Source organism: Pyrgilauda ruficollis, unplaced genomic scaffold (assembly GCF_017590135.1).
Source record: "Pyrgilauda ruficollis isolate IOZ18807 unplaced genomic scaffold, ASM1759013v1 scaffold140, whole genome shotgun sequence".
NCBI lineage: Eukaryota > Metazoa > Chordata > Aves > Passeriformes > Passeridae > Pyrgilauda > Pyrgilauda ruficollis.
The window spans coordinates 264,305-290,872 of NW_024512544.1; the positions used below are offsets into that span (position 1 = coordinate 264,305).

General features: G+C 44.1%; 2 protein-coding genes across 14 annotated transcripts in view; both read left to right on the forward strand.

Annotated features, from left to right (window-relative positions):
• LRRFIP1 (LRR binding FLII interacting protein 1) overlaps positions 1-20,736 on the forward strand; it is a 101,477-nt gene extending 80,741 nt beyond the window's left edge. For 6 of the 13 annotated variants that reach the window (XM_041460226.1, XM_041460229.1, XM_041460228.1 and 3 more), the window contains 6 exons: positions 1,929-2,099; positions 2,993-3,085; positions 3,540-3,632; positions 4,754-4,846; positions 5,316-5,457; positions 7,102-10,662. In XM_041460226.1, the coding sequence (XP_041316160.1) occupies positions 1,929-2,099; positions 2,993-3,085; positions 3,540-3,632; positions 4,754-4,846; positions 5,316-5,457; positions 7,102-9,272 (2,763 nt within the window). In that variant the 3' untranslated portion in view covers positions 9,273-10,662. Of the gene's footprint in view, positions 1-1,928; positions 2,100-2,992; positions 3,086-3,539; positions 3,633-4,753; positions 4,847-5,315; positions 5,458-7,101; positions 10,663-14,718; positions 14,766-15,564; positions 15,683-16,112; positions 16,193-16,818; positions 16,924-17,924 lie in introns of those variants that run through there. The other 7 variants (XM_041460231.1, XM_041460232.1, XM_041460235.1 and 4 more) reach the window with 4 other exon arrangements.
• A 3,217-nt stretch (positions 20,737-23,953) lies between these two features.
• The window catches only part of LOC121349615, a 29,993-nt gene continuing 27,378 nt past the window's right edge, over positions 23,954-26,568 (forward strand). Inside the window, exons 1-5 of the mRNA XM_041460221.1 lie at positions 23,954-24,685; positions 24,807-24,859; positions 25,399-25,574; positions 25,951-26,138; positions 26,229-26,254. Of these exons, the coding sequence (XP_041316155.1) occupies positions 23,954-24,685; positions 24,807-24,859; positions 25,399-25,574; positions 25,951-26,138; positions 26,229-26,254 (1,175 nt within the window). The remainder of the gene's footprint in view (positions 24,686-24,806; positions 24,860-25,398; positions 25,575-25,950; positions 26,139-26,228; positions 26,255-26,568) is intronic.

Here is a 26,568-nt window from a genome sequence, read left to right on the forward strand (position 1 = left end):
GGTTGCTACTGCACCTTGTCTTTGCTGGTTTGAGGAGGTCTTTGTTTTGCTAGCAAATTAAAATTATTTGGGGGTTTTTTTATATTGTTTCCTAATCCAGGAAACCTTCCAGTATTGGGAGATGAACTAGAACTCATCTCCTACAGTACTAAAAACAAATATGAGTTTAGAACCTTGTCTGGTTTTATTTTTCTAATGTGAGGTGTCATTTTGCTTTCATCTTTAGATGACAGAAGACACCCTTAAACAATTCTTGCAACAAAACTCCATTTATCAAAGCCTATTACATGAAGAAGGAATGCTGAAGCTCTTACTGCTTCCGTGAAGCCATAAATACATTTTGTAGAAACAAAATGTATTTTGTTTATAAGTACAACAACCAGCTTGTACATCCATGTACTACCCACCTCCAAAGTGAGCAGTGACACGAGCTGTGGCTTTTTGGAAAAGGCAAATAGATAAATTCAACATTTGCCAGCATTAATTGCTGATTGTGTCATCAGCTCAGTGCTGACTGATGAAGGTGTTGCCATCTTAATTGAGTTTTCAATGGAAACAGAGTAGTTAGGGCCTTTTTTGGTAAAATTTGGGTTTTCTTCTGGTCACTGAGTAGCAGATAGAGCAAAATAATCACACTGCATAAAAATGTTTCAATCCATGTGCCTTAGACTGCCTTTAGGGGTGATTTGGACCTAATCTGCACTGTTTGATGCTAAGACACCAAAACGTGGCATGCTGAAGGAGTGGAGCAGAACATCCTTAACTTCTTCCTTGCATATACTTCCTTTCCAGCTCCTTTCTGAGCTTTCCAAATCCTGGTGGCTTTCCTGTGCTTGATATTTCTCATCTGGAGCTGGAAAGTGCCCCAAAACACAGTTAAGCATTTGAAACTGGACAAATTCATGTCCTAAAAGACAAATTTTCTCATTTGTTAATAGAGATGTCAATTAAGCCAGTTTAGACTTTGCCACTGTCATCCTTAGTTCTGTTATCAGCTGAAAAAGGAAGTATATGAAACTCACCCCTACTTCAGTTGAAATACTTAAAATTACACAAGTAATAATTAAAATTACACAATTTCCAAGAGAAATTGTTTGATCCGTAAACTAAAATGTTGACACGTGTCCTCTCCTTGTTTGCACATTTACACTCCTTTGTTTATATAACCCTTTGTTTATATAACTCTTTTATTTCTTTATTAAAATCAAGTACTGCAAACTTTGTCTGCATAAATGAAAAATTATGCTAATCTTTATTTTACCATCGTTTGTTGTTATACTCAGTATCTTATATTCAGTTCAAGCTGAGAGAAGGGGTTTTCAAGACACTGGGAATGGTATCTTAGAGAGTAAATTCGTAAAAAAGGGATGTGATATAGGAAACCTAATGGGAAATCACACATCAGGTCACAAAAGCTGCAGCTTTCTGTATCACAGTGAATCCTGAGTCAGTATTTAAGGGTTCCCTGGCAGCAGGGATCTCTGAAATTAGTATGGAGTGGGTGTTAATCTGCCTTGATTTCAGGTCTCAGATCATCCAAAGTGATCCTAAATCAAGGCCAGTTCACCTTTAAAAAAAAAAAAAATCCCAACTTGCCATCTCCAGCAGCAGCTTAGAGCTGCCAGTGTGCAGGGGCAGGGGGAGGAGGGAGAAGCAGGAAAAGCGGCAAGGCAGGAGCTGAAGCAGCAGAGCACAGGAAGCGTTGGATCCGTGCTGAGGTAAGGCTGATTGCTTGGGAGCACAAACCTGGTGGGGACACAGCAGGTTTTCCTCATCTTGGGACAGCTGGGAAGCCTCCAGCACAGGATTCATGCTGCTTTCCATAGGCAGACTTGTGCTTTGGTCCTTTATTTCCTCACTGAAGGTCTCGGTTGGCAAAGTGTCCTCCTTCATTTCTGACTCTGACCAGGGTTGCTTATTCTCTGCAGGACTCTCTAGCTGAAGTTGAGGAGAAATACAAGAAGGCTATGGTGTCAAATGCTCAGCTGGACAATGAGAAAACCAATTTCATGTACCAGGTGGACACCCTGAAGGATGCGCTCTTAGAGTTAGAGGAACAGCTGGCAGAATCCAGGAGGCAATATGAAGAGAAAAGTAAAGTATGTAAAGAGCTCTGGCATGGGAAAAAACAGGGAGAGATTTGGAGGGGGGTAGAGAGCTTTGGGAGAAGGCAGCTAAATTATTATTCAATATTTTGAATTACTGGTTTAATTAGTATTGAGTGAAATACCAATTTGTTGTGTACTTAAGATCATACAAATGAGAATTTTCCCTAAGCCATTTCTGAAGAAGGGGAGAAGTGTTCTGGCTGGTAAAGGCTATATTGATATTATCACATCTCCTTTTATATTCCATCTCTAAAGTAAATTCATAGGGTGTGTCCATAGGGACTCCTCTGGAGCAGTTTTGCACACAAAGGTGTCTCCAGGCAGCCTGTGGAGAGTTGTGCAGTTCAGACAGTTCATGGTTAAATGTTAAATTAAATTTTACATTAATTCAGCAGCTGACAGTGATTTGGTGTCAAATAATAAAACTGGGGCTTATGTTTTCAGAACTGCCTTCTTGTAGCTTGGGGCATTTGACTACACCCCACTTCAAAACACAGTTCCTGAAAGATACTGTGTGGGTTTTATTCTTCTTATTTTAAAGTCCAGCTAACTTTCAGTACGTGGCCATGTGGGAAGAGTGGGTTAAATTTCCATCCATTCATCTGTGCAGTCTGAAGGACTGGAGTGTAAAAGCTCTTCAGCCTGCTGCTCAGCTTATGAAATGGCTAAATGATGTCTATCACTTCTATATTTGGTGCAATAATAGCATCTTGGAAAAAGGACAAACTCGTTAAAAATTGCACTCTTGTGGGATTGTGATTAGGGGGATATTCAAGAATTACATTGCAGTAAGCGTTTTCTTTGTGTTTGGGTTTATTTTCCTCTTTTTGATGGGATGCTATTTTTGATTAATATTAATCTTGTGAATATTTCATTATTCACAGGAATTTGAGAGGGAGAAGCACGCTCATAGCATACTGCAGTTTCAGTTCATGGAAATCAAAGAGGCTTTGAAGCAGAGAGAAGAAATGCTTGCAGTAAGTAACTGTTTTTTTCTTTTAATGGCTTCTTTGGTACATTCCCAAGTAGCAGTAGAGTGGAGAATGTGAGGCATGGAGAATTTTATTCCCTATTCAAGTTTCTCACCAGAAGAAATGTTAGTGTTTCAGGCCAAACAGGTTCAGAGCTGACTAATGCGAAGAAAACTTTCCTAATTATTACCTTATTCTTCCTAAGTATTGCATTTTGGACAGCTGTTTGTGGAGATGCAGAGGAAAATAACAGAACTGTGTAACTTGTTTTAAGTCATGTTGTGGATAACAAGATTGTCTTCAGGATTGTGTTCAGTTGGGATGTCAGGAACTGTGCATTGTAGATACTCATTTACTTTAGCACCTGACTTTTTCCATTCTTTGGCATCACTGCAGTCTTGGCCTTCCTTGTTAACCTGTTACCTGCTTTCTGTCTTCTTGTTTTGCTCCTGCCCCTCAGGAAATCCAACAGCTGCAGCAGAAACAGCAGAGCTATGTCAGGGAAATTTCTGATCTTCAGGAGACAATAGAGTGGAAAGACAAAAAAATAGGGGTAGGACTTGTCAACTCCTGCAATGTGTTCAAAGTGACACTGATCCTGCTTTTGTAAAACCCCTCTGTAGTGCCTTTGCTTGCTGTGGCTGTCCTATGATGTTGCCAGTGAAGTAGCAAATAGCAAAAAGTGTTGTCTTTGCCCAGTAGTACCTTAAAATCCAAGGAAAACCTAGCAGCTGGTCTGCTTTCAAACCAAGGGCAATTGATTTGCTGTGCTGCACCATTTGCATTTGCCATGTGGGGAAAGGAAGTGCTATTTATAATGCAATTCCATCAGCACTGAGTTTTCTCTTATTCAGATTTGATCTGCAGACTGAGCAGAAACTGGAGTGGGATAAAGAGGTAATGGAGTTATTTATAGGATGTTGGGATGAAAGTCTCCCTTGCTTCTCATCCCTTCCCACCACCTCTTATCAAAGCCACATGGAAACCCACTCTGGTTTTCTTTTCCAGCTGAACACTGAAAGGCTTCCTGAAGAGAGTAGGAGAAAGAAATCTGGCAGCTTGCCCATGTTTGTGATGTCCAATAATTTGTAGCAGCTTGAAACTGAAAATTGTCTAATTTTTAAAAAATTGTTCTATTTGTACTTAAATACTGGGAGGGGGGAGTTCAGTAGCAAAATATGCATTTGCACATGGTGCATCCCAGACTAAGGATGACTTAATGGCAGCTTTCAAATTAATTAAAATGTGAAATAAAAAGACTCCTGAAATCCAGTGGGCCTACTTCCATGCCCTTCCATTAACATGTGGGAATGACATGGAGTCTTCAGTGTGCATGCTAAAGCAATGTGGGTTTGGATCAGCTTGTCTAGCAGATAAGAATAGAAAGTGGGCCCTCATTTGAAGGGTCCCCAGTGAAGAATTGGGCTCTGAATGTCTTTGGCAGGAATTCTTGGTTATTGAGGAAGCTGTGCCTTTCTTGGATTTGAGGCTTCTCTCTCTGTATGCAAACTCAGTCCTATAATCTGTAAAATCGACCTTTTTCATCTGTCCCCCTTCCATCCCCTGAATATCTTAAATCTGCTCATTCTTGTCTACATTTGCTTTTCATGGCCTTTACTTGTCTCCCTTCCTTTCTTCACATCTCCTCGCCCTCTGTCTGTGTTGGGAACTCAGGCACTAGAGAGGCAGAAAGATTTCTTTGATTCCATAAGGAGTGAGCGGGATGACCTTAGAGACGAAGTGGTTGTGCTGAAGGAGCAACTGAAGGTATGCAAGAGGAATAAAATATATTTATATTCATCTGCTGACCCTTTACCCTTGTACATTTGGGCAGAAAAATTAGGTCTAGCTCAGCAGCAGTAGCTCTATTTTCATGTTGCCTATAAATTGCCATTTCAGGGATTTTCTATATGAAGTCCTTTCCCCTACTATTGATTGTGAGTTCTTAGTGTAGACTGGAGTATAAAGAAGTTGTTTTTGTAGGAGACACTTCTCTGAGGAACATCTTATGCAGCAGATTTATGTTTAAAAAAAAAAAAAAAGAGCTGGAATCACATTCTTTCTGTCAGGATGGCTGAACTGAGAACTGCAATATCTGTTCTCCTTCCTGACTCCCAGCCACGTTTAATGGAATGATTGAAGCAATTGTTTATTCAGAGTATCTTGGACAAGAGCTCTTGACAGTCCTTCCCTTTCCAAGCAGCAGGCTCTAAAGCATTGCTTTTGCTTCCCACAGAAACATGGAATAATCCCAGACACTGATGTAGCCACCAACGGGGACACATCAGACATTCTGGATAACGAAGGACACTTGGATTCTTCCCGAACTGCCCCAGGCACCACTCAGGCATTAAAGACAGGAGGGGAGGGCATGCTAGGTAAGTGCTGTGTGTCCTCTCAGCCCCTCCTGCCTGTCTGTCCTTCATTCATCCACCTTTGCTTGGACGGGGCAGTTGATAGTGGGATGATTAACACCACGCAGCATGCTCCTTGTCCAGTCACTCCCTGTGCATTTCCCTGCTTCATGTTGATTATCACTCCCAGTGTGTCCTGCAGTCTCCTCCAGAGGCAGACTTCACTTCCCCTGCAAGGTGACAAAGGATGGGAATGCAAATAGGACATTGCAGATAAGTAGCAGTCATTCACATCGCCATTTAAACCCTGAACTGGAAAATTGTCCCAGGATAATCCTACTGCTGCTCAGTATTTTTCAGCACATACCTTAAATAATCAGGAAAAAAAAGGCATTTTAGTTTTCTATAAAGAGCTTGTATGTTGGTTCATTGATATCCCTGAGAGGTGTCTGCTTGAACAACAGTGCTGGGCTCTGCCAAAGCACACCAAAGGATAAATTCTTTGCTCCTGTGCTATTGAACACTTAAAAATAACACTTCTGTGTTTTTACTTGTCACATTGACACTTAAATTCAAAGGATGTAATTGAAGTGGACAGCGTTAGGAAGGAGAAATCTGGTTGGCAAAACCTCTTTATGCTTTTATGTGGTGAACTTATTAGAGAACTCATTAGAGAACTATTGTATCAGTGTAAGGAAGTAAAGTAATATTTTTGCTTTGTTGGATTTTTTTTTTTTTTTGGTTCTACATGAACATACTAATAAATAGCTGCAGGCAGCCAGTTGTTGCAAGTGCAGGTTCTTTTGCTTTGAGCTTTTGGCTGCTTTTTCTTCACTCAGTTTCTGTGTGGAAACAATGTGGAACACCAAAAACCAAGGTAAGGGTGTATTTTTAAATGTAATATGTTTTCTACATCTCCTAATCCTGGGGTTTTTTTTTCAGAATAGGTACAGCATAGACCCAAAAACTAACAACAAACACTTTTGTTTTAATATCTGTTGCTTTTAAATATAAATTGAAGGAAAAGTGTTACAACAAAAATAAACTTCAAAAAACCATAGAAGTCCCCACCCCTTTGGGTGGCTGAAATAAGGGACACAGATTACCTGAGCTTTGATCTGTGTTGGGATTCTGAGCAGCCAAACCATTCGCTTGCCAATCAGATTTTACATTCAGTGTCTGTCATCAGGCACTGATGATGCCTGTCTTGAGATTTTAAAAGCAAAATATTACTGAATAATCCTTCACAATTCCATTGTAATGGCATCAGACTCCTGCACGGATAGAGGGATGTCAGGGTTAAGGTTGCAGAGAAAATTGCTGAGGAAAAGCAGTCCTTAGAGGTACATCTGCAAGTATTGCTGTTAAATTGCACTGCTTCAACCAGCTGATCTCCTCTACGAGAGCTGTCATTCCCACAGCCAAGAGCAAAAATCTCCTCCCTTACAAAAACACGAGCCAGCACCTGAGACTTCTTGCTTTGAGAGGGTGGTGGTGAGTTTCACTGATCAAACCCCCTGGATCCTTACTAATACAATCGCTGCTTTGCCTCACAAAATTGGCAAAAGCTGATCTTTTATTAACCTGTTCTCATTCTGTCTTTCGGGTTTTGAGTGGGGAGGTAAGTGCTGTGGTGTGGCCCCCTCAACTTTCTCAATGGTCTTTTAGGCAAAGCCAATGAAGTGGAGATGAAAAATGAGATTTTGGAGGATGTGGGGAAAAGAGAAATCTTGCAGAATACTGAGCATGAGGAACACAAAGAGGAGTCTGAGGAGGAGGAAGTACAGACATTGCATGCTGCTGAAAATGCAAAGGCAGAACAAATGGTTGAAGAACGGGATGCCCTGCCAGCAGTGATGTTACCAGAGAGTAGGTTTGCAGAGCAAGCCCAAAGCCTCACAGAACCTGTGTCAGGGAGCACTTCTTCAATCAGTGACAGTGACACAGATGGCCTGAGAAAGGTCACAGGGTCCAGGGGCACAGCAGTCCAGCAGCCTGAGAGTACAGAGGCTGAACACCATGACTTGAGTGCAAGGACAAATGAGAACCTGGAGCTGGGCTCTCTGCAAGGCCACCCGATTTTTGAGACTCCTCAGGAAATGTTTTGTGACTCAGGTACAGAGCAGGAGCTGGGAGAAGCTGCACCTGACCAGGAAGAACAAGAGGATGTTGAAACCAGCCATGCCCTGAGTGATGATGAAATGGATGAAGGATCTGACAGTACAAGTGAGAGCAGTGAGTTGGTTTCTAACCAGGCAGGGCTACCTGAGGGAGCAGCGGCAGGCCTGCTTAGGGAAGAGGGAAATGTGGAGAGTTCCACTCCAGAGGAACCCCAGCACTCAGAAGAAAGTGCTGAAAACAAGGTTGCAAATGTCTTGGAGGAAAAGCTTGTTAACTGCAGTGATGGGACAAGTGATAAAACAGCAGGTGACAGAGCTGAAGAAGAAGATGAGGTTGGGAACACTGTTCAGGGTCAGCCAAGGGAAACTGAGTCTGTGGGTTTGGAGGAGACAGAGCTATGTGAAAGGGATGTCCCAGCACAGCCATTTGGAAAGGAAGGTGGAGAACATCAGGCATTCATCCAACCAGCTTCTTCAGAGGACAGTGCTTCAGCATCCCCAGAGGAACCAAGTACACAAGGTAAAACTGAAGATGAAGCTGCTACAGCTGAGAAGGATGGACAGAAGGAAGAATTGATGGAAGAGCTGGAGAATTGTTCAGGTTCTGCTGAAACAGGCGAGCAAGGTGTGGCATCTGTGGAGGCAGGAGGCTGCATTCCCGAGGGACAGGGAGGTGAGCTGCAGGAGGCACAGCCAGGAACAGAGGTTGTGGGAGAGGTGATCACTCAGGAAACCCATTTAGACCCGAGTCTCTCAGATGATGAAGTGAAGGAGTCAGAATTGGAGACAGGGGATGAGGCTGGGGAAGGACAGGAAAGTAGGACAGAATTGGTAGAAGACTTGAATCCAAAGGCAGAGGTTCAATCAAGTCAGTGTAGTGAAGAAAAAGCAGATGGTACAGAGGGAGAGAAAAATGTTCCTTTAGAGGGTGAAGTGCAGAAGGTGGTTAAAGAAGCAGAAGGTGAATCTGAGGAGGAGTCAGGTGTAGGTGTCACTGTAACTACTGAAAACAAAGCCAGTAAAGAAACACTGAAAGAAAATGAGCAAGAGGTAGAGCTTGCACACCACCCTGGTGGGGAATTTGCTTCTGAGGAAGGTGCAAATAATGCCCTGGCACAGAAACCTGTGCAGGATGAAAACATTAGTGAACAAGTTAAAGTGGAGGAAGGTGCAAATAATTCTCTGCCACAGAAACCTGTGCAGGATGACATTAGTGAACAAGTGACACTGGAGGACCAAGCAGAGGAAATCGTGGAAGATGATGGTGATGCATTTGATTTTGATGAAGAGTCAAATCAAATACTAGAATCTGATGAAAATTGTGATGAAGAGAAAGCTGATGCACAGGCAGAAGAGGACGATGGAGGAAATTGTGCTGTTGGAAAAACTGCCCACACAGACGAAACTGGAGAGGGAACAGACAAAATGGAAACCAAAGATGCCTTGACCAAAGGTGAAGTCCTGCAGCATAAAAAAGATGAGCCTGAAGAAACAGGGTGCTTGCAAGGGAAAGCGTTGGGAAAAGCTGATGAGGAGGCTGATGTGGAGGAAGATGAAATCAAAGTATCAGATTGTAGTAAAGTGGGAAAATTACAGGATCGAGATGTTTTGGAACAGGATTTGGAAAGTGCTTTCATTAAGAGGGCTGAAAGCAGGGAGGATTTGCAGGTTGGTAAAAGGAGTAAGGGCAGATCCAGAGATGACTGTACAATCTCCTGAGTTCAGAATCTCAAGCCTGCACGAGTTCCATGCCCTGTGACCCGTCCCAGGACACAAAGATGCACTTTGCACAAGACATCAGACCTTGGAATACTCTTAGAGCTTTGTCTTTGTAGGTAACTCAGCATACAGCACGGATGTGGTAATGATGCAAGTACTAAGTTATTCACTGTTGTACCCAGCCACAAGAAATTGTGAGTGGGTTTGGTTTTGCTGTGTCTCAGGTTGAAAGCTTATCACCTAATGAGGAAGCTTCACAACTTGATTATTCAAACTATTATGCAATTAAAGTACCTCTAGTGTGGATAGCTGCTCTTGAGGAATTTCTATAGGATTTTTTTTTTATTCTAGCCTAGTTGATCAATATCTTGAATGTACATTGGGCCTTTGATGCACATTACGCTTACTTGTACTTAGATCTACAGCAAGTACATTAACTCTTCATGAAGGAACTCAGCAGATCAGCCACACTGATGGTGAAACTTCTTTCAGAATGCTTAAAGCCTATGAACCAATCTCTTATTTTTTTTTAATATGAAGAAAAAATATCTTTTCATTCCACTTTGTGTGTATTTCTTACATGGTCGTATTCCAAAATATAGTTAGATCATTGTGAATCTGCTTAGTCTGAGCACTTTGGAAGAGCAATACACAGTTTGGAGGAAGTGCAACATGCAGGTCTTAGCTTGCTGAAAGGAATAAATATACACATGTTTACTTCATCTAGGCACTTTGCACCACAATAGGCCTTTTACACCATGTCTCACATGGGGTTTTTATTTTTTTTCCAGAGAAAGTGTCAATACACACTGTAATGTGTGCTTAGGTTTGCTATCAAGTACTGTCTAGATATGAATATATAAAATATCTATTTTTCCAAGAAGATTTTTGTTTAAAATTCCATTTGCTTACTGCATTATATATATATATATATTTTTTTGCAAACTATGATTCTGAAAGAATGTTTTTATCTCTGAAACAAATCTTATCTCTTTCCTTCTGGAAAGAAGATAACTTTGCATGTCTTAACTCTTGCTGGATATCAGACCAAAGATGACTGTTGTTTTGTGTACTAGTCCCCCTGTGCCTTTTGGAAAAGCTGGATTGCTTTGAATTGCTGGCATAGATTAGGCTCTTGCACTCCCTTGCTGTATTTCCTCTTGCATCTCTGCTAGTGCTTGGGAAGGAAGAACATGTTTTGCATATATAAATATTCGTTTGAAGTGTTAAGCAATGAATGTCCCAGGGGAGTGCAGATCGAGGGGGGTGTGGGCTATGGAAGGCTGTATTTGTGTTGATGTTACAAAGTTGTCAGAGCAAAATTTGAAGATGTATATCAAAATGTACTGCTGTATATAATTTAAATAAACGTATTTTATACTTTAAAGTACCTGTCCAGAGCACTGTTTCTAAACCTGCACAAGGAGTTATTTAAAACTGTATTATTTCAACACCATTTTTCTGCAGCTTTTGTTCAATTTATTGAGCCATCTCCCTAGGACTGGGCAGCCTCGGGGTTTGAGCACCTTGAATATGTGATGGCACCTTAACTGTAGAGCTCTAACAGGTCTGTAACCCTGTAACTCCTTTCATGTGGCTTCTCTCCAACTTACAGCAGATCCAGCATGGTTTCTGTAAGTACTGGCAGCTGTTCCTAAGGGTTTACACTAGATGCTAATCCAAAAAGTCATAGATCTTATAAGCATTTCTTATTAGCATGTAGCAGTGTTTATTTAAAGATTTGGCTCTGCCATACTTCAACAGTAATATATGGTTTGGTGTTGGAAGTGGGTTTTAATTGTTACATAGATTTAAACAGATCATTAAATGTTCTTACCAGGCTTCACCTGTACTGTGGATGGATCTATCAGAGTTAAATTAGGCAACATGCCATTATATCCTGTATTTCTTATGAGTTCATTTCCGATTTTATCTAGTTTTTCCACTTCAGAAGACACAGCATCTTTAAGAGAAATCCTTTTTAAAGCCAAGTCACAGGAGCAGAAACTCCTCCAATCTTACCTGTCCAAGTACCAGCTTTGATCCCACTCCCAGTGTAACTGGGAGCAAGAACATGGAGAGGCAGTGCAGAGTAGCTGGTATGCCAGAAATCCATCCTGGAATGTTGAAAATGAGTATGTGGCCCAAGTATGAAACTTCTGTCTTCCAGAATAACCCCAAATGCTCACTGGGTTTTCTGGTCATCACCAAGTGGCACTTAAATGCTGTAGTCCAGGTTTGTGCATATCAGAGCTAGCCTGAAATGCTTTCAAATGCAATATCTCAGTAAACTTACTTGATAAAAAAAAGGGGAATACATAGTGAAAAGTCTTGGCCAATATCTTCTTTACTATAGAGAAGAACAGTCCTCCTGTCCCCCTCAAAATCAGTACTGCAAGCAGTGTCTTCCAAATCCTGTGCTGTCCCTGGCAGTGCCCCTCTTCTGAGAAAGACAGGAAAGCATTTTCTCATCATCCAAAATAAACTGACAGATCTGAGGAGGGAGTATTTCCCAAGCTGCTCTGACAGCTGGATTCTTTCAGGCTGTTCTGAATAGCTGCTTGGGGCTGGGATTCCATGGGATGTCTTTCCACCCTCCAAGAGCAGTTTACCCCTTTCACTTACACCAGGGTTTGTTACTTGCTGGGCCACACATCATGTAAATCATGCAGGTAAAACCAGCTGCTTCCCATCCCATGCTCCCCTCCAAGTGGAAAGAGACATGGAGGATCTGTGGCTGATTTGGGAATGTCTGGTGCCACTGAGCAGCAATGCCTCGAGTCACCTACAGTGCCAAGGCAATGAGATCAGTCACTGGATGCAGAAACTGTGGCAGAAGGCACTGCTCAGCACCATGCTCACCCCTCTGTGTCCTGCTCCCCCACAGGCCCCATCTCCTGCTCAGTCCTCTGTTAAACTGGTGTGTGGAGGCCATGAACTGGTGCAGTGAGTACCCTGGGAATCACCTTTCCAGAGTTAACTGAGGTGAATGTCACACTCCCATTATTCACTGTAGTATCTTTCTATGTGGAATAAGGATAATGACTGTTAAGGATGAGAATTTTAATTAGCTGCTTCCTGTCCTGATTCAATAAGCTGTTCTTTCCTGCTCACCTGTTCTCAAGGTCCTCGGATTTGTTAGAAAAATATCTCAAAATGCAAAATTAAGGTGACCCTGCAGAGTAAGTTTTCTGTGCTAATGTGGGAGGTTAAGATTAAGTGAAACCCAAGAGATCCTCATCTCTACAGGCAGAAAACTTTTCTTCTATGTGAATGACAATTTTAGCAAACTCATTTTTTCCCTGATCTGGTAAACCCTGCTGTTTGCATGCCCCAGTGGGGTGCACAGATATCCATAATGAGGGCAGAGAGAGCTGAAGGTGAGACCAAACTTGAAAGTTCACCCCAAAATGCATCCTCTTTGCAGGAAAAGGGCTTTGGGGAAGCCAGGGTGCTTCCTCACTGGAAGCTGGCAGAGGTGTCTCTTCTTCAGGCAGGCAGCTTTCACCCCACAGCAGGGGCTGTGAAGTCACAACTACATTGTTTTCAGGATCAAAATGTGTACTTGGCCCTTTTGGACTCAGTAAGTTTGGGCTCATTTTGTAGTGAACTAAAGGTTTCCTGCTGCACCAGTCCTCATTCTCTTTCCAGTCCTTGGAACTCCATTTCTCAGTCTTTGCTGGCCTGTAAATCCCAATACAATCTCTTGAGCCCAAGTTTCTCCAACCTGTTTGCTGTTCTTGCTCTCCTCGTTGACCTTTATTTTTCTGCAATATCTTTCATCTTTTGCAGAATTTCTGTCTTAAGTTTTCTTTCCTTCCTATATAGATCTGTGAAATAGTTTTATCATTTTAAAGGGGTTTATACTCGGAAATTTTGCTTGTGGGTGGTATTTACAAAAAAGAAGTGGGTTTGGTTTTTTTGTTTTTTGTTTTTTTTCATATCAGTGCTCAGGTGTAACAATGTTGGGTGTCTTACAAATGGAGGGGAAAAAAAAGAATAGGACTTCAGGAGGTTCAAAATTAATCCATAGATCTGCTGAACTGGGATGTCATGCTAAGATCTGTATGTGGGTATTGCATCAAAAGCCAAGGTAAAGGTTTTATTCCATGCTCTGGAATGGGACTGTGTGGGGGTGTGTATTCCCAGCAGGGAATGACATACCACATTAATGGACTCCACATGTATGCTGTACAGAAGGACTTCCACTGGGAGAACAGTTTTCATCATGATTTGATTCAATACAGACTCTTGATTCCCCTTAAGTGCATGTGCTAACAAGGAAAAAGGAAGAACCACAAGACTTTGGCCTGTTCAGGAGTTGTGCCACAAAGAAGAAATGGTATTTTTAAAGCTCTTCAAAAATATTTAAGTCTGTCTATCAACAGAATTTACCTGATAAAAGCCCACCAGGCTCTTGTGTGTAATTTACCTTGCTTTCCTGAAGTTTACAAAAAGATCTTTTTCTTGAGTGACCTTTGGTTTTAACCATTTAATCAACAGGCCAGACCTCAGCTGTGGAGTTGAGCTCTGAACAGCCTGAGCTCTGCACTGCTGGCAAGGGGGGCTAGCTGAGCAAACCTGCAGTGAGACCCAGCTGAGGTCAACAGCTCCTCTCCTAAGGAGTGTATTTCCATGTGATGTCGCAGTGCACTCCTGCCTGAGGTGTACCTGAACAAACTGAGCTTGTTAATTAATCATTTAGGTCATTTGGGTGGTAAGAAAATGTGCTTTCACATTTTGCAGCCTTTAATGGGGACAGAAAAAATGAAGTGATTTGTTTGCTTACTTTGTAGTTCTTTTTTCCAGCTGTCTCATTCTGTAGAGTGCACTTTATTAATGAAGGCTGCACAAACCCATGTGCTGATCTGTTGCACTTCCAAGTCCAAACGTAGCACAACAGTTGGTGCACATTGCCCATTGCCTCTTGATGTCTGACCTGGAGAATTGACTCTGAAGAGAAAATAAGTTATACCAGACTGCTGCGTTCGAAACAAAAATAATTTGACGAGCAAAAGTTTTTTTCTGGTCATAATATTGGAGCTAAAATGTCACTGCCATGTAAAAGAGGGAAGAGTTAAAGTGCTGAGAATGTGATTATAGGTGTTTACAGTATTGTCATTGTGTTAAACTGTCAAGACCTGTGAGATTTTGTGTTGCAGTTGTGCTTGACCCTAGAGTTCTTGCATGCTAACCTAACGTAGAAGATTAGCCTCTTTGCATGCAGCTGGCTGCTGCTACTGCTGGGACAAGCATGTTCTGTGAGAATGCCATAAGTGCCCTGGCTGCAGCCCCCTCCCAGCCCCGCTGGGCCTCGTGTCCTGTGGTACGTGCCCTAACTCCCCATCAGTAGTCACTAACCTGAGCGGGCCAGCCTCGTGTCTCAGATGCGCTCCCCGTGCGCCGCTGGCTCGGTCCGCACTGAACTCTCCCTTTTCTCTTCCAGACAGGCTGAAAAAGCTCATTGATGAACGGGAGTCCTTGCTAGACCAGGTAATCACAGGGCAAGTGAAGGACTAAGGAAACAAAAATAGCCCAAACACAAGGTATAGAGCAGCAGTGCCGTGGTCGGGTTGCTCTTGCTGGGGACTTGCTGCCTTGCTGGCCACTCTGTTCTTCCTCCAAAACATTCCCCTCGTGTGTTAACTCAGGATACGCAGAAGATATGACCCTCTTATTTGTGAATAATAATCCTTCAGATTGACCAAGCCCAAGGGAAGCCAGGCGTGGCTCAGAAATTGTAGAAGCAAATTTTCTTTCCAAGAGTAAGCCCTCCCCTTTGCTGGGTCTGTGGGTAAATGGGCCTTTTGGAAAAGTTTGTTGGAGGAATTGCAGATGGGTAAAGAGCAATTAAAGGAATTATTGCTGGTACCATGGTATTCCATAGTGGCTATAATGCTTATTCAGAAAATGTCAGCTGATCTGCTGCCCTGCAGGACACTCTGTGCTTTCATTTATGCTCAGTGACCTTGGCCTTGAGACTCGCACGCAACCAAACACAGCTTTGGGAGTTTTTGAGAATGTTTTACATGAATGTGCCTGCAGGAGATTTATGGCTTTTCTAATAAACCAGTCATTTTTCACTCATTGTTTTGATCCTGAACTTGTACATAAGCACTGATGTGTAAAATACTGTGAGTCATTTGCCAAAATAATTTCTAGGATGTTACTTTGTAACAGAAGATTTTTTGGGATTTATGTTTAAAAAATACATAATTTGTTTTGTAATGCTGGAGTGAATTTGAGCCACAAGTTCTCTTAGTGATTTTAATAATTATTTTCTGTCCTTCAGATTAAAAAATTAAAGGGACAACTGGAAGAAAAGCAAAGGAATGGCAAGATGGAAAATACACAGTCCGAAGATGAAGTTCTGGAGAACGGGACAGATATGCACATGATTGACCTCCAAAGTGAGCTGTATTTTGATTTTAAGAGAATTTTGTGCCCTGCATGTGAGTGAGAAAAGGTATCAGTTCAATAATAAACACATGGCTCTGAGTAAGAATGAGCCTTCAGCTCCAAAGGGAGCTTTGGCCTGGGAGCAGCCATGCACCTCTACAGAGGTGAGGGGATTAGGAGCCTTTGTTTAAGATTGCAGTTGGAAATCTCTGTTACTGCTCCTCTGCAGAGCTGGGGGGAGTTTAGATTAATTCTGCCTTCAGAGTGGTTGGCAGGAATCAGGCAGGACTGGGAATGGTGCCTCTCTACTGGGCACTTAGGGAGAAAACTACTCTCCTGCTGCCCCACGTGGATCCCTGATGCATGGAAATTTTACCACAGACTTGTTAGAAACTGTTCACGCTTGTTCTGACATCTCTGATAAATCTGCGATTCTTCTAGGAGATGCCAACAGACAGATCAGTGATCTCAAATTTAAACTAGCGAAGTCTGAGCAAGAGATAACAGCATTGGAGCAGAATGTAAGTTTTTGGCTTGTTCTGTTTGTTCAGGCATGGTGAGAATACAAAGAGAAAGTGTGTTTTGATAAATGATAAATGAAATTATGTTTACTGTGATTTTCCCTTAAAATAAGAAGCGGGAGTGTTGGAGCATGAGGGCCACTATGACATTTATGTATGGAGAAGAAGGAATATATTATTCCTCTGTACTGAGGGAAGAATGGTCAAAGACAAGAGTACCTGATGAACTCTACTGAACACTTCCTTGTGCCTAGCTATCACACAGGTTTTAAGTGGTTCCCAGCGTGTGATGTGGTAGAGATGGAGTTTATACACAGCTGTTCCATTTTGATTGTTTGCTCTTTTCCAGGGTACATCAGCAATGCTCTTGCTAAGAGAAATTCAGTCAATGGACTGTATTTTTTGTTGCTGGAAGCATATTAAATATGGATATGTACAAAAGGTCAGCAGTAAATTACTGCTGCCAGGCTTCCTTGGTGTTGTTTTGTTCCCTGAAAATATGCCTTTATTTTATCAAAGAGGAGCTAGCGTCTCTCTGGTTATTCCTGGAGTACTAGTGGAAGAGTAAATCTTCAGAGTAACTTCTCAGTACAGCTTCTAATTCCCAGCCTTTGCCTTCACCTCAGGTAATACGACTGGAAGGCCAGGTAGCCCGATACAAAACTGCTGCTGAGAATGCTGAGCGAGTAGAAGATGAACTGAAGGCAGAGAAACGCAAACTGCAGAGAGAGGTAACTCCACCTGCGAGCTGTCACAGCTCAGCCTGCTCCACGTGGGGCAAACCTGCTTCCCGGGGTGTTCTAGGGGAGGAACGGCCCTTCTTGGCACAGCAAGGGACAAGCATCTAATTGCTTTATTGCTTTAGTTCCTCCTTCTAAATGTGCAACCAAGTTTTCAGCACTCAAACTGGAGGAACAGTCGTGGCTGTGAGCTCCCACTGCCTTTTCACTGTTCCTTCCTAACCTGATAAAGGGATGTGAGCTGTTCTTTGTGAGCCTGTTTTCCTTGCTCAGCCAATCCATTCAGGCTCATTTGGGGTGGTGTGGCTGCCCACAGACTCTGACCGTGCCTCTGTCTCCTTAGAGCCTGAATACCTTTATCAGCTTCTCTCTCACTGCCTCCAGAGGTGCTTCCTTGATTTTTTTTTCCAGTATGGCTCCTTGCTTGTTCTAAATACTCCTTCTGCTTTGCTGCCCATAAATATTGTTCTGTGCAGTCCAGCTCTCTCTCCCTACCCCGATCCCTTGGTGGGTTTTACAGGAAACTGAGGCTCTGAGTCACAGCTGGGGATAGAGTTCTAGGAACCAGAAACACAAAAGCTGAGCAGTGAGACAGGTGTACATCACCCAGAGCCTCGTGCCTCTGGATTGAGGGAAATTCTGTGATTCTCTGGGAATCTCCTGTTCCACAGGAGTAACCTTCTGTCCATGCTGACTGCCTCAAGACACACGGTTCTATCAAGCCAAATCCAGACTTGGGAGACCACATTTCTTCCTACCTTGGCCTTCTTTGTTCAGCATTCTGTAGATACCCTGTGTTCTTGGCAGTGTGCTCAAACACCTGTGTGTGCGACCTGCAAAGCAGTTTAACTCTGCTAGAGGAATTTTCAGCTGCCTTATGTTCCAAGTTAATGTGATCAGTTAGCGTTGGCAGCTACAAACCTCGCTTTGCCTTTGCAAAGGCATAACACGGTGAAAGTCACGGTGTTTTTCTGCTTCCTTCCTTCCTTCAGCTTCGTTCAGCACTGGACAAAACCGAGGAGCTGGAGGTCAGCAATGGCCACCTGGTGAAGCGGCTGGAGAAGATGAAGGCCAACCGGAGCGCTCTGCTGTCCCAGCAATAGCCACCCCCTCCCACGGGAACCGGAACGCCGCCGCAGCCGCTTCTGCGTCCTGCTGCCCGGGACGCTTCGTGCCATTGCCTTCTGAGACCAGGCCACCCCAACACCTGCTCCGTGCCTCCCAGCCGGCGTCTCCCCGCGCAGATCCAAGCCTGCTGCACTACATCCATAGGAGGAGCTGATCCAAGTGGCTGTGCCCGCGGGAGCCCTTCCACGCCGAACTCTGGGGACATTCGAAGTACAACACATAAGAAGCACATGGAATTCTCCATCCAGAGGGCACAGCAGCCATTTACTGCCGTTTAAAATGGCACTCAAAGAAAATACTTTGACTGGAATTTTTGTGTCTTGCTGAAAATTTTAAAACAAACACTGTAAGTTTGGGACTTTTCTCATGACAGTATCTGTAATTTAGTGACTACGGTAGAGTTATTCATAGTAGGTTTTTCATTTACAAATCACTGTGGAACCACAAGCCATTACAAAGCAAAACTCCTTCAGTGGAAACCATGGAAGAAGATGGTCTTGGAAGCAAAAGTGACCTTAAATGACTTTGCCAATAAAACAAATGTGTTTGGAGGGATTTTTGCACCAGTAGAATCGTGAGACTCTTTTATTTCAGGGTAAATAGGCAATAGCTTCATTGAATTTTCAATTTTTATTTGTATTATTTAATCCCTGCTCTTGGAATTGAAGTAAATGACTTTTAAAGGATGTAAGGTTGCATTAATAAACCAGCATAAGGCCGTGTTTTCAGAAATGGTGGGGTTTGCACTTGGGTCACTCTCTTTGGTGCATTTATCAAAGCAAGTGTCATTTGCTTAAACAAAATATGTAATGGGTTTTTACATCAGAAACTATCTACTGGTCCATGACCTACTAGGAAACAATGCCGCTACAAATACAAGTCTGATTTTTAAAGGAATAACTGCTAAGTAAAGAAGCACTTTAGAAAATATTACTGCCTATGGGTTTTCTACAGCTACGGAAGTAGCGAGTTCTTTCCTTCTGAGATCGCGCGGAGGTTTTCCACTTCTCACGCAGAACAGCGTAACCCGGTGAGACGTTGCAGGCGATTCTTGCGTGTGTAAAAAGGGCACACGACTGGCACTACAGCTCTGGCTCATCGGAACTCATTCTGAATGTACTACTCAAAGGAGAGCAGCAGCTGCCCCAGGAACAAAGCTGCCCGTCCCACCTCAGCCCTAACAGGAAGCCAGTCCCTCTGCCATCTGCTCACGCGGTGGAGCAGCGTCTCCTGTCCCACGGGAGCGGCCGTGGCTGCCTCAAGAGGTTCTACCAAGCTAAATCCACGCCCAGGAGATCACATTTCTTCCTAACGTGGTCTTCAGACCCTGCAATCCAGGTCTTTGCCCAGCCTCCTCCTCGCAGACGCGAGGTTAGAGCAGGAACCGCTGCTATTTCCAACGCAGGGGGATCGCTGGCATCTTCCTCGAGCACCTTCACAAATGAAGTAAACCAAATCCGCTGTCTGAATGTGTTCCTCTGGTTTGGCTAGGAAGCAGCACCCTCGTCTTCATCTCTTGCAAGTGCACAAGGAAAATTTAGGAATGAAGTACTGAAATTATTATTCCAGGAAAAGGATGAAGAAGGCTTTTTTTGTGCCCCTGGGGAATTATGTCCTCGTTGATGAAATGTGGTGAAGTGGGGTTGGAAGGAATCTTTTAAAATTAAATTTCCACTCCAGTTAGGGCTTGGGGTTTTTGGGTTTGTTTTCATTGTTTTTGAGAGGAACATTCAGGTGCAGAGCCAGGTTTCTTGTGGAATACCTCAAAATGGCTGTGGATACCAATTTACAATTTTCTGTGCATGACTTGTGTAATTTCTGGTGTACAAAGCCTCGGGGGCCTAAAAAAAATGAGCAAAGGGATTTTGAGAATGCAAAAAAATGTGCTAAATACGACATCTTACCAATGGTAAAGTGTGTGATTGCCACCAGTCATCATTTCATTTGTGGCAGCAGTGAAAGCTGCCTCTCCTGGCAAGGCTCAGGGGAAACAACCCAGCAACCAAGCGTTGGTCCAAAAGGCAAAAAATAACACTTTGTTCATAAAAAAGGGATGTGTTTATCATTTTGAAGTAGATTTCATCTCGCACCCCATAAGCATCAACCTCATGACGGAAATCAGATGTGTATTTCAACCTGGATATGCTCTTAGTAGAAACCTTTGTGTGTGATAAAGTAGGTGAATGTTGAAGCCACATTTCCCCCCCATCCCCCAACTTTCAGTATGACTTAGCGTTAGAATAAGGGAAGAAAAAGAACTGGTTGGTTTACTGCAAACTGTTCTCTGTTTTTCTGTGAAGAATGTACAACAACAGGGCTTTGAACGGTGATCATAGCACATGTCCCAGTCCTATTATTTGAGCTCCAAACGAGAGCACCTCGGTGCCCTGAGAGCGGGGCCGAGGTGGCGGCAGCCGGGCGAGGAACAGCTCCTGGGGGAACCAGGATGGGTTTTCCTACAACTTCTCTTTCAATTTGTTATCCTCTGTTTTATTTTTAAATGTTACATGGTTTTTATCGCTTGCAAATGGAATGTTACCCAAAATGTTTTTGGTTTTGTTTTGGTTGGGTTTTTTTTTTTTTTTTTCCCCCTCCCCCAGTCGCTCTGTTAGGAGATGTGAGCGTGGAAAAGGAAATTCATTATGAGCAGAACTCGCCAATAAAATGTCACTTGTTTGGGTAGTTTTTATGGAGTGGTCTGTCCATGCTGATGTTACCAGTACAATTTCTCTTGGAAAATACAGAAAATTTAGGGCGATATGGGTGTAAGAGCTCATTTTCCTTTTCAACATGTTGCTGCAGGATCACACAGAACATGAGCAACACTGCTTGGGAAATGTACAAATTCAGGGGCTTGTGTGACTGAGGGCCCTGCTGTGAGACATACCTCCAAATAGCAACATTTTTAGTGGCAGGATGCACATGCACCTCCAAATTTTGACATTTTAATGGCCAAGTGCTCTTGGGGAGGGGGAGGACGGGGACAGTCCCCCATCAGGAGAAATTTCAATGGTGTTGCTAATTGGATTCATTCTCCACTTTTATTTATGGTGAACATACAGGTAACCCACACAGTAGCTTTCCCTGGAAGAATCCTTCATGAAAACTCCTTCACAACAGGAGGCAGCTTGGTTCATTAAAAATATGTTATTTTAGTATTAAATGTCCTCTTGCCCTGATGTGTTGCCAAAGCTGTCACTTACATGAAAGAAACTAGGCAGGAGTGTAGTGCTTGTCTTCACTTTAGGTGCTCTAAACCATTGTATGTCTCTGAAGGTTAAGTTTAGGCAACTGAGTGGTGTTTTACACCCTTCATTATGACCTTGACGCGTGTTTAAATGAAGAAGCAGAGCCCCTTGCACAAGTAACATTGACCTGTGTGGCAGATAGGTTTGTCTGTGCTCCTGTAACACGCTCCTTCACGCTGGAAACTTTCAGGTAGGTTTAATGTGTGCCAGAGGAGGTTAGAGCTGGATATTAGATGGATGTTCTTCCCTCAGAGGGTGGGTTGGGCACTGAACAGGCTCCCCAGCCAATAGTCACAGCCCCAAAGCAGAGTTCAGGGAGCTGCCAGAGTTTGGTCAATGCTCCCAGAGTTTGGGATTAGTGGGGTGTCCTGCGCAGGGCCGGGAATTGGACTCCATGATCCTTGCAGCACAGGATAATTCTGTGATTCGTAGTAGCCGTACAAGAGCTGCTGCGCTCCCTCCCTGCCGGCTGTGCTTTGGTCTGTCAGTGCTCGGCGTGAGGGGAGAAAAGGGACCGTGAGGGGACAGAAGGGTCCGTGAGGGGAGAGGAGCCACCATGGACGGAGAGAAGGGTCTGTGAGGGGAGAGAAGAGACCGTGAGAGGAGAGAAGGGACCATGGAGCGATAGAAGGGTCCGTGAGGGGACATAAGGACTGTGAGGGGAGAGAAGGCTCCATGAAGGGAGAAAAGGGACCGTGAGGGGAGAGAAGCGACCGTGAGGGGAAAGAGACCGGGAGGGGAGAAAAGGGTCCGTGAGGGGATACGGCGGTACTGCTCCTGAGGGGATATGGCGAAACCGGCTCTGAGGGGACACGGCGGCCCTGCCTTTGAAGGGATGCAGCGGTACCGGGGATTCAGGGGGGGTTATGGCGGTATCGGGTCTGAGGGAACACGACACCACCGACTCTGGAGGGACGCGGCGGCCCCACTTTCTGAGGGCAGCGGGGAGGAGCTGCACGCGGCGAGAGCGGGCTCCGCGCCGGCCAATCAGGCGTCGGAGCGCTGCGCGCCGCAGCCAATGAGCGCGGGGCGCGCCGGCGGGCGTTGGGTGCGCCTGTGGCGGGGTCGTGAGGCTTCGTGCGGGCGGTGAGCGGAGCGGGCCCGGCGCTTGGTGCGGGCGGTGAGCGGAGCGGGCCCGGGGATCGTGCGGGCGGGTGAGCGGAGCGGGCCCGGGGCTTCGTGCGGGCGGTGAGCGGAGCGGGCCCGGGGATCGTGCGGGTGGGTGAGCGGAGCGGGCCCGGGGCTTGGTGCGGACTGTGAGCGGAGCGGGCCCGGCGCTTGGTGCGGGCGGTGAGCGGAGCGGGCCCGGGCTTCGTGCGGGCGGTGGGACCGCGCCTCAGCCTGCCCTGGAGCTGCGGTGAGACGCCCTTCTCCGGCCTGAGGGTTCCCCGCGGGCGAGCGGGAGTACCGGGCTGCCCTCAGGGCTCCCCCGCACCCAGCCAGAGCTGCGGCTCGGCTGTGGTTCAGGGTTTGGCTGTGTCACTAGCAGCGACAGGGGGGTTATTGTACCTTGGCTGGGCCGTGGAGGTGTTTTGGTTCCTGTTCTCAAGGGAAAAGTCGCTTCTATGTGACAGTAATGTGGTTTCTGTACAGGCATCTGGGATGTGCTTTGGCAGCGTTCGGCTTTTTTAATTGCACGGAGTTGCTCGAGGTTTCAGTTAGGGGGTGAAAGAAAAGCTAATGTAGTAAAAAAGGACAACGTTTTTGGGGCAAAAATAACTGTAGAAGTGTATAATTAAACCGTGGAAGTGTTCAAGACCAGGTAGGATGGGGCTTGGAGCAACCTGGGATAGTGGAAGGCTTGACTATTTGAACATTTGAATATTAATCCTTATTCCCCCCCCAGCCCCTGGGGAAGGACTGTCAGAGACAGTGACTGGAATTGGGATGTGTAATTTAAATGGTTTAGAAAGCAGACACTGAGAATATGGATAGTGTTTGTATGTATTCCTTTCTTTGTTGGAAGCTTCTGAGGGAAGGCAGAGAAGAATTGACAATATTTCTATGAAACAAGCTTCACAAAGAGTGTCTTCTATCCCTACATGCTTTCTTTCTGCTTTTTGTTGGTGTTTGTTACCAAACTGGGTTTGCTGCAAGTTCAGAGCAGGTGTATTGCTTTAGTCTGGTGAATTGTCCGGCTTCCTTCTATTGCTAAATGATCTTCCTGTGTTCCTTTACAACTTTCTGATTGTAAAGATTCTCAGGTTTTCTTAGGGGTTTGTCCCTGGTAAGTTTCTTCTTGCTTCCCCAGAATTAAGAGGAATGTGCTCTTATTTCCCCCTTGTCCAGCATCCAAGGGGTTTTTAGTTTTTTGGAGGCACAGAGCTCAAAGTTCACCTCTTCCTTGCTATAAGTAACGTTTATTTGAACACTTTGTGTGCTGTATTATGTCACAGGGATTCCACCAAATCAGAAATCAGCTCTTGGGATTTCTTTAGGAATGTGCTGTAGAATTCCTATCTGCCGTAGTAGGTGAAAATAGGATGGTTAATTTAATGTATTTTTTTTTGTCCTGTATACTATGGAGCATCTTGAACTTCTCTTAATTTTTATTAAGATAGGAAGAGCCACATCAGTGACTTTGAGAGGTTGCAGTGGCAGTGAGTATTGTGAATTCCTGAGGAGGAGGAGAGCGTGCTGGTGCCATGGAAGAGGAAAGGAGCAGCAGAAGGAGCTGCTTCACTCAGACCTCCTGCCTGGGTGCAGATTTAGGGGAAGACTCGCAGCTGGAGTATCTCAGTGCTCACGAGGAGTACGAGGATAGGATCAACTCGAGTGAGTTTTCTGAGCAGGGCGAGGTTGGAGAGGTGAAGGCCATGCCACTCGTTGGTGACAAGGTGCCACCCCAAATCACAGCAGGGGAAGAAGATTCTGGAAAGAGCCAGAGAGCCACCCGCAGCGTGGCAGTGGAACCGGACATTCCTTTCCTGCCGCCCAGGGAAGAGGCCCGGCTCTGCAAGCACGCAGAGCCCCACTGCTGCAGCAGCTGTGAAAAACCTGCCGTGTGCGCTCGTGGTACCAGCAGCACTGCAGAGGATGCTGAAACCCAACCCCCAGTCCCTGAAATCCTCCCTAGCAAGAATCCTGGTGCTGGCATGGAAGCTGCAGATAAATCCTCTGGTGGGAGCCCCAGGGCTGGGAAGTCAGAGCGTGCTGAAGCCCTGAAGAGCGTTCCCGGTGTCGTTGTGGATGCTGGCTCTGATCCCAGAGCTGCCTTCCCAACGAGCAGAAGCAGCAGTGCCCAGGTCTCTGTCTGCTCCAGGGCAGTGAGCACAGAGGTAACCACGATGAGCAAACCTCAGCCTGTGGCTCAAACCTCCGTGGATGCTGCTTCCAACACGGAGTCGTCCTTAGGAGCTCTCAGCTCACACGTGCAGGTAATTGACACAAAACAAGAAGGGCCACCAGACCAGTTTGATAGAACTTTTGTTAATTTTAACTTGTCTGCATGGGTGTTAATCTGTAAGTTTTAATCTTTTTTTTTTTCTTTTTGCAAAGCAGGAATCCAAAGATCATCTGTCTGTCTGTGACTGGATGACAGGCACTGATAGGTGGGTCAGAAGTTGGTTTTGGAATTTGAGATTCTGGATCAGAGGTTTTTTCATGATTGAAAGGTCGGTGGCTTGGCAAAACTGATGATATTATAAGCTCGCTGGGGAGCAGTTTCTGCTGGAAAGTTTCTTCCTGGACAGGTTAGAAGAGTGAGCTGAGACTTCCTGAAGTTGAACAAAGACCAAAGCAGCCTTGTTCTGCAGTTGCAGACCTCCAGAGATCCTTTCCAACCTAAACTATTCCATGGCTGTGGAAACAAAATTAGTGTGTTTGCAGATCTACAGCATTGCCAAGTTTCTTGTTCTTAAGGCTTCACTTTTTGGGTAAAAATTGTGATGATTCTTGTGCAGTTCTCACCTCTCTGATAAAACTGACTGTAATGCTACAGTCATTATTGGGGGCTAAACAGGATTTTCCTTAAATCATATCAGAAATAGCTTCTGGCAACCTCCTTGCTTCAAAATAAAACACCACCAACATAAACAAAATATTCAAGCCCTGGAATAAATATTCTGTTACTGTTATTGTTATTTTAAAGGCCAGAACATCCCAACAAGCAAACTGGGAAGATTTCTGCATCAAGCTGCTGTCAGAACGTCCTGCAGAGAGCGACTGAAGCAGAGCTGGAGCTCCTGGCCATCCATTACAAGATGTGCTACCAGCACTGCTTGAAGGTGTATGAGCTGGCTTTGGAGGAAAACACCTGTCTTGGGAGGCACGTGCTTTAATGCCCTTTAAAATAAAATGGGTAACTGGTGATCAGGCAAAAATTGCTGATGGTACTGGTAGATTTTATCCATAGCTTCTAGGGGTGTTTATAATTAGTGGTGCTGTCCAGATGACCCCTAAGTCTTATTTCAAGCCTTTTTTTGTTTGTTTGTTTGGGTTTTTTTGGGGTTTTTTGTAGTATTCACAGTCCCAAAATCCTGCTTTTTTTCCAGGAATAAAACTCAAGTGATTCACAATACAGTTGTTAATTCATGTTCTATATAGTATAATGTAAAGGAATCTTTAAATCCCGTAAAATCTTTGGGTGTCTCCAGAAGCTGTAAAATCAATGAAATGTCTAAACTGGTGTTGCTTTCTTACCCATATTTTAATAGCTGCGAGAAAAAGGCTGAGTTGTATTCATCTCTGCAGTTGGTTTTGGATGAACTGGACAATAATTACAGCAATATCAGAAGGGAAATAAACATGGGCATGCCTTTAAATGAACTTCCACCACTGTCAGTTGAGCTGAAGTTTTCTCCACTCTCTTCCTTTTACATCCCCTCCGAGGTATTTTCTTAACTGTTTTATGTTTTTAATATAAATTCTTTTATTATTAAGATAATTATAGATAAATCTTTCTCTTTTTTTTTTTTACAGTATTTCAGAAAGAATCTTTACTCTGAGTAAGTAGTTTTCATTTGTTGTTGTACTTACTAAGTTAACTGAGGAATGAGTTTCTAAGATGTTAAACCTATAATTTCTTTATTTCAGGATGCATCTTGTTGTTTCGGGCTGTTTAGCTGAAAGATCAGCATTGCCCTGTGGGTACAATGGTTTTATTTTAAGGGCATTTTTCCTCTGTGGTGTTCTAGTATGGAAAGCAGGGAGTGTCTTTACTATCTTTATAGTAAAAGTTATCAATTTACAGGTTATTTTCCTGGTTCCCTGCTTTCGCTGCTAAAAATCTTTGTCTCCAGTTATAATGGCACTAAGCAAC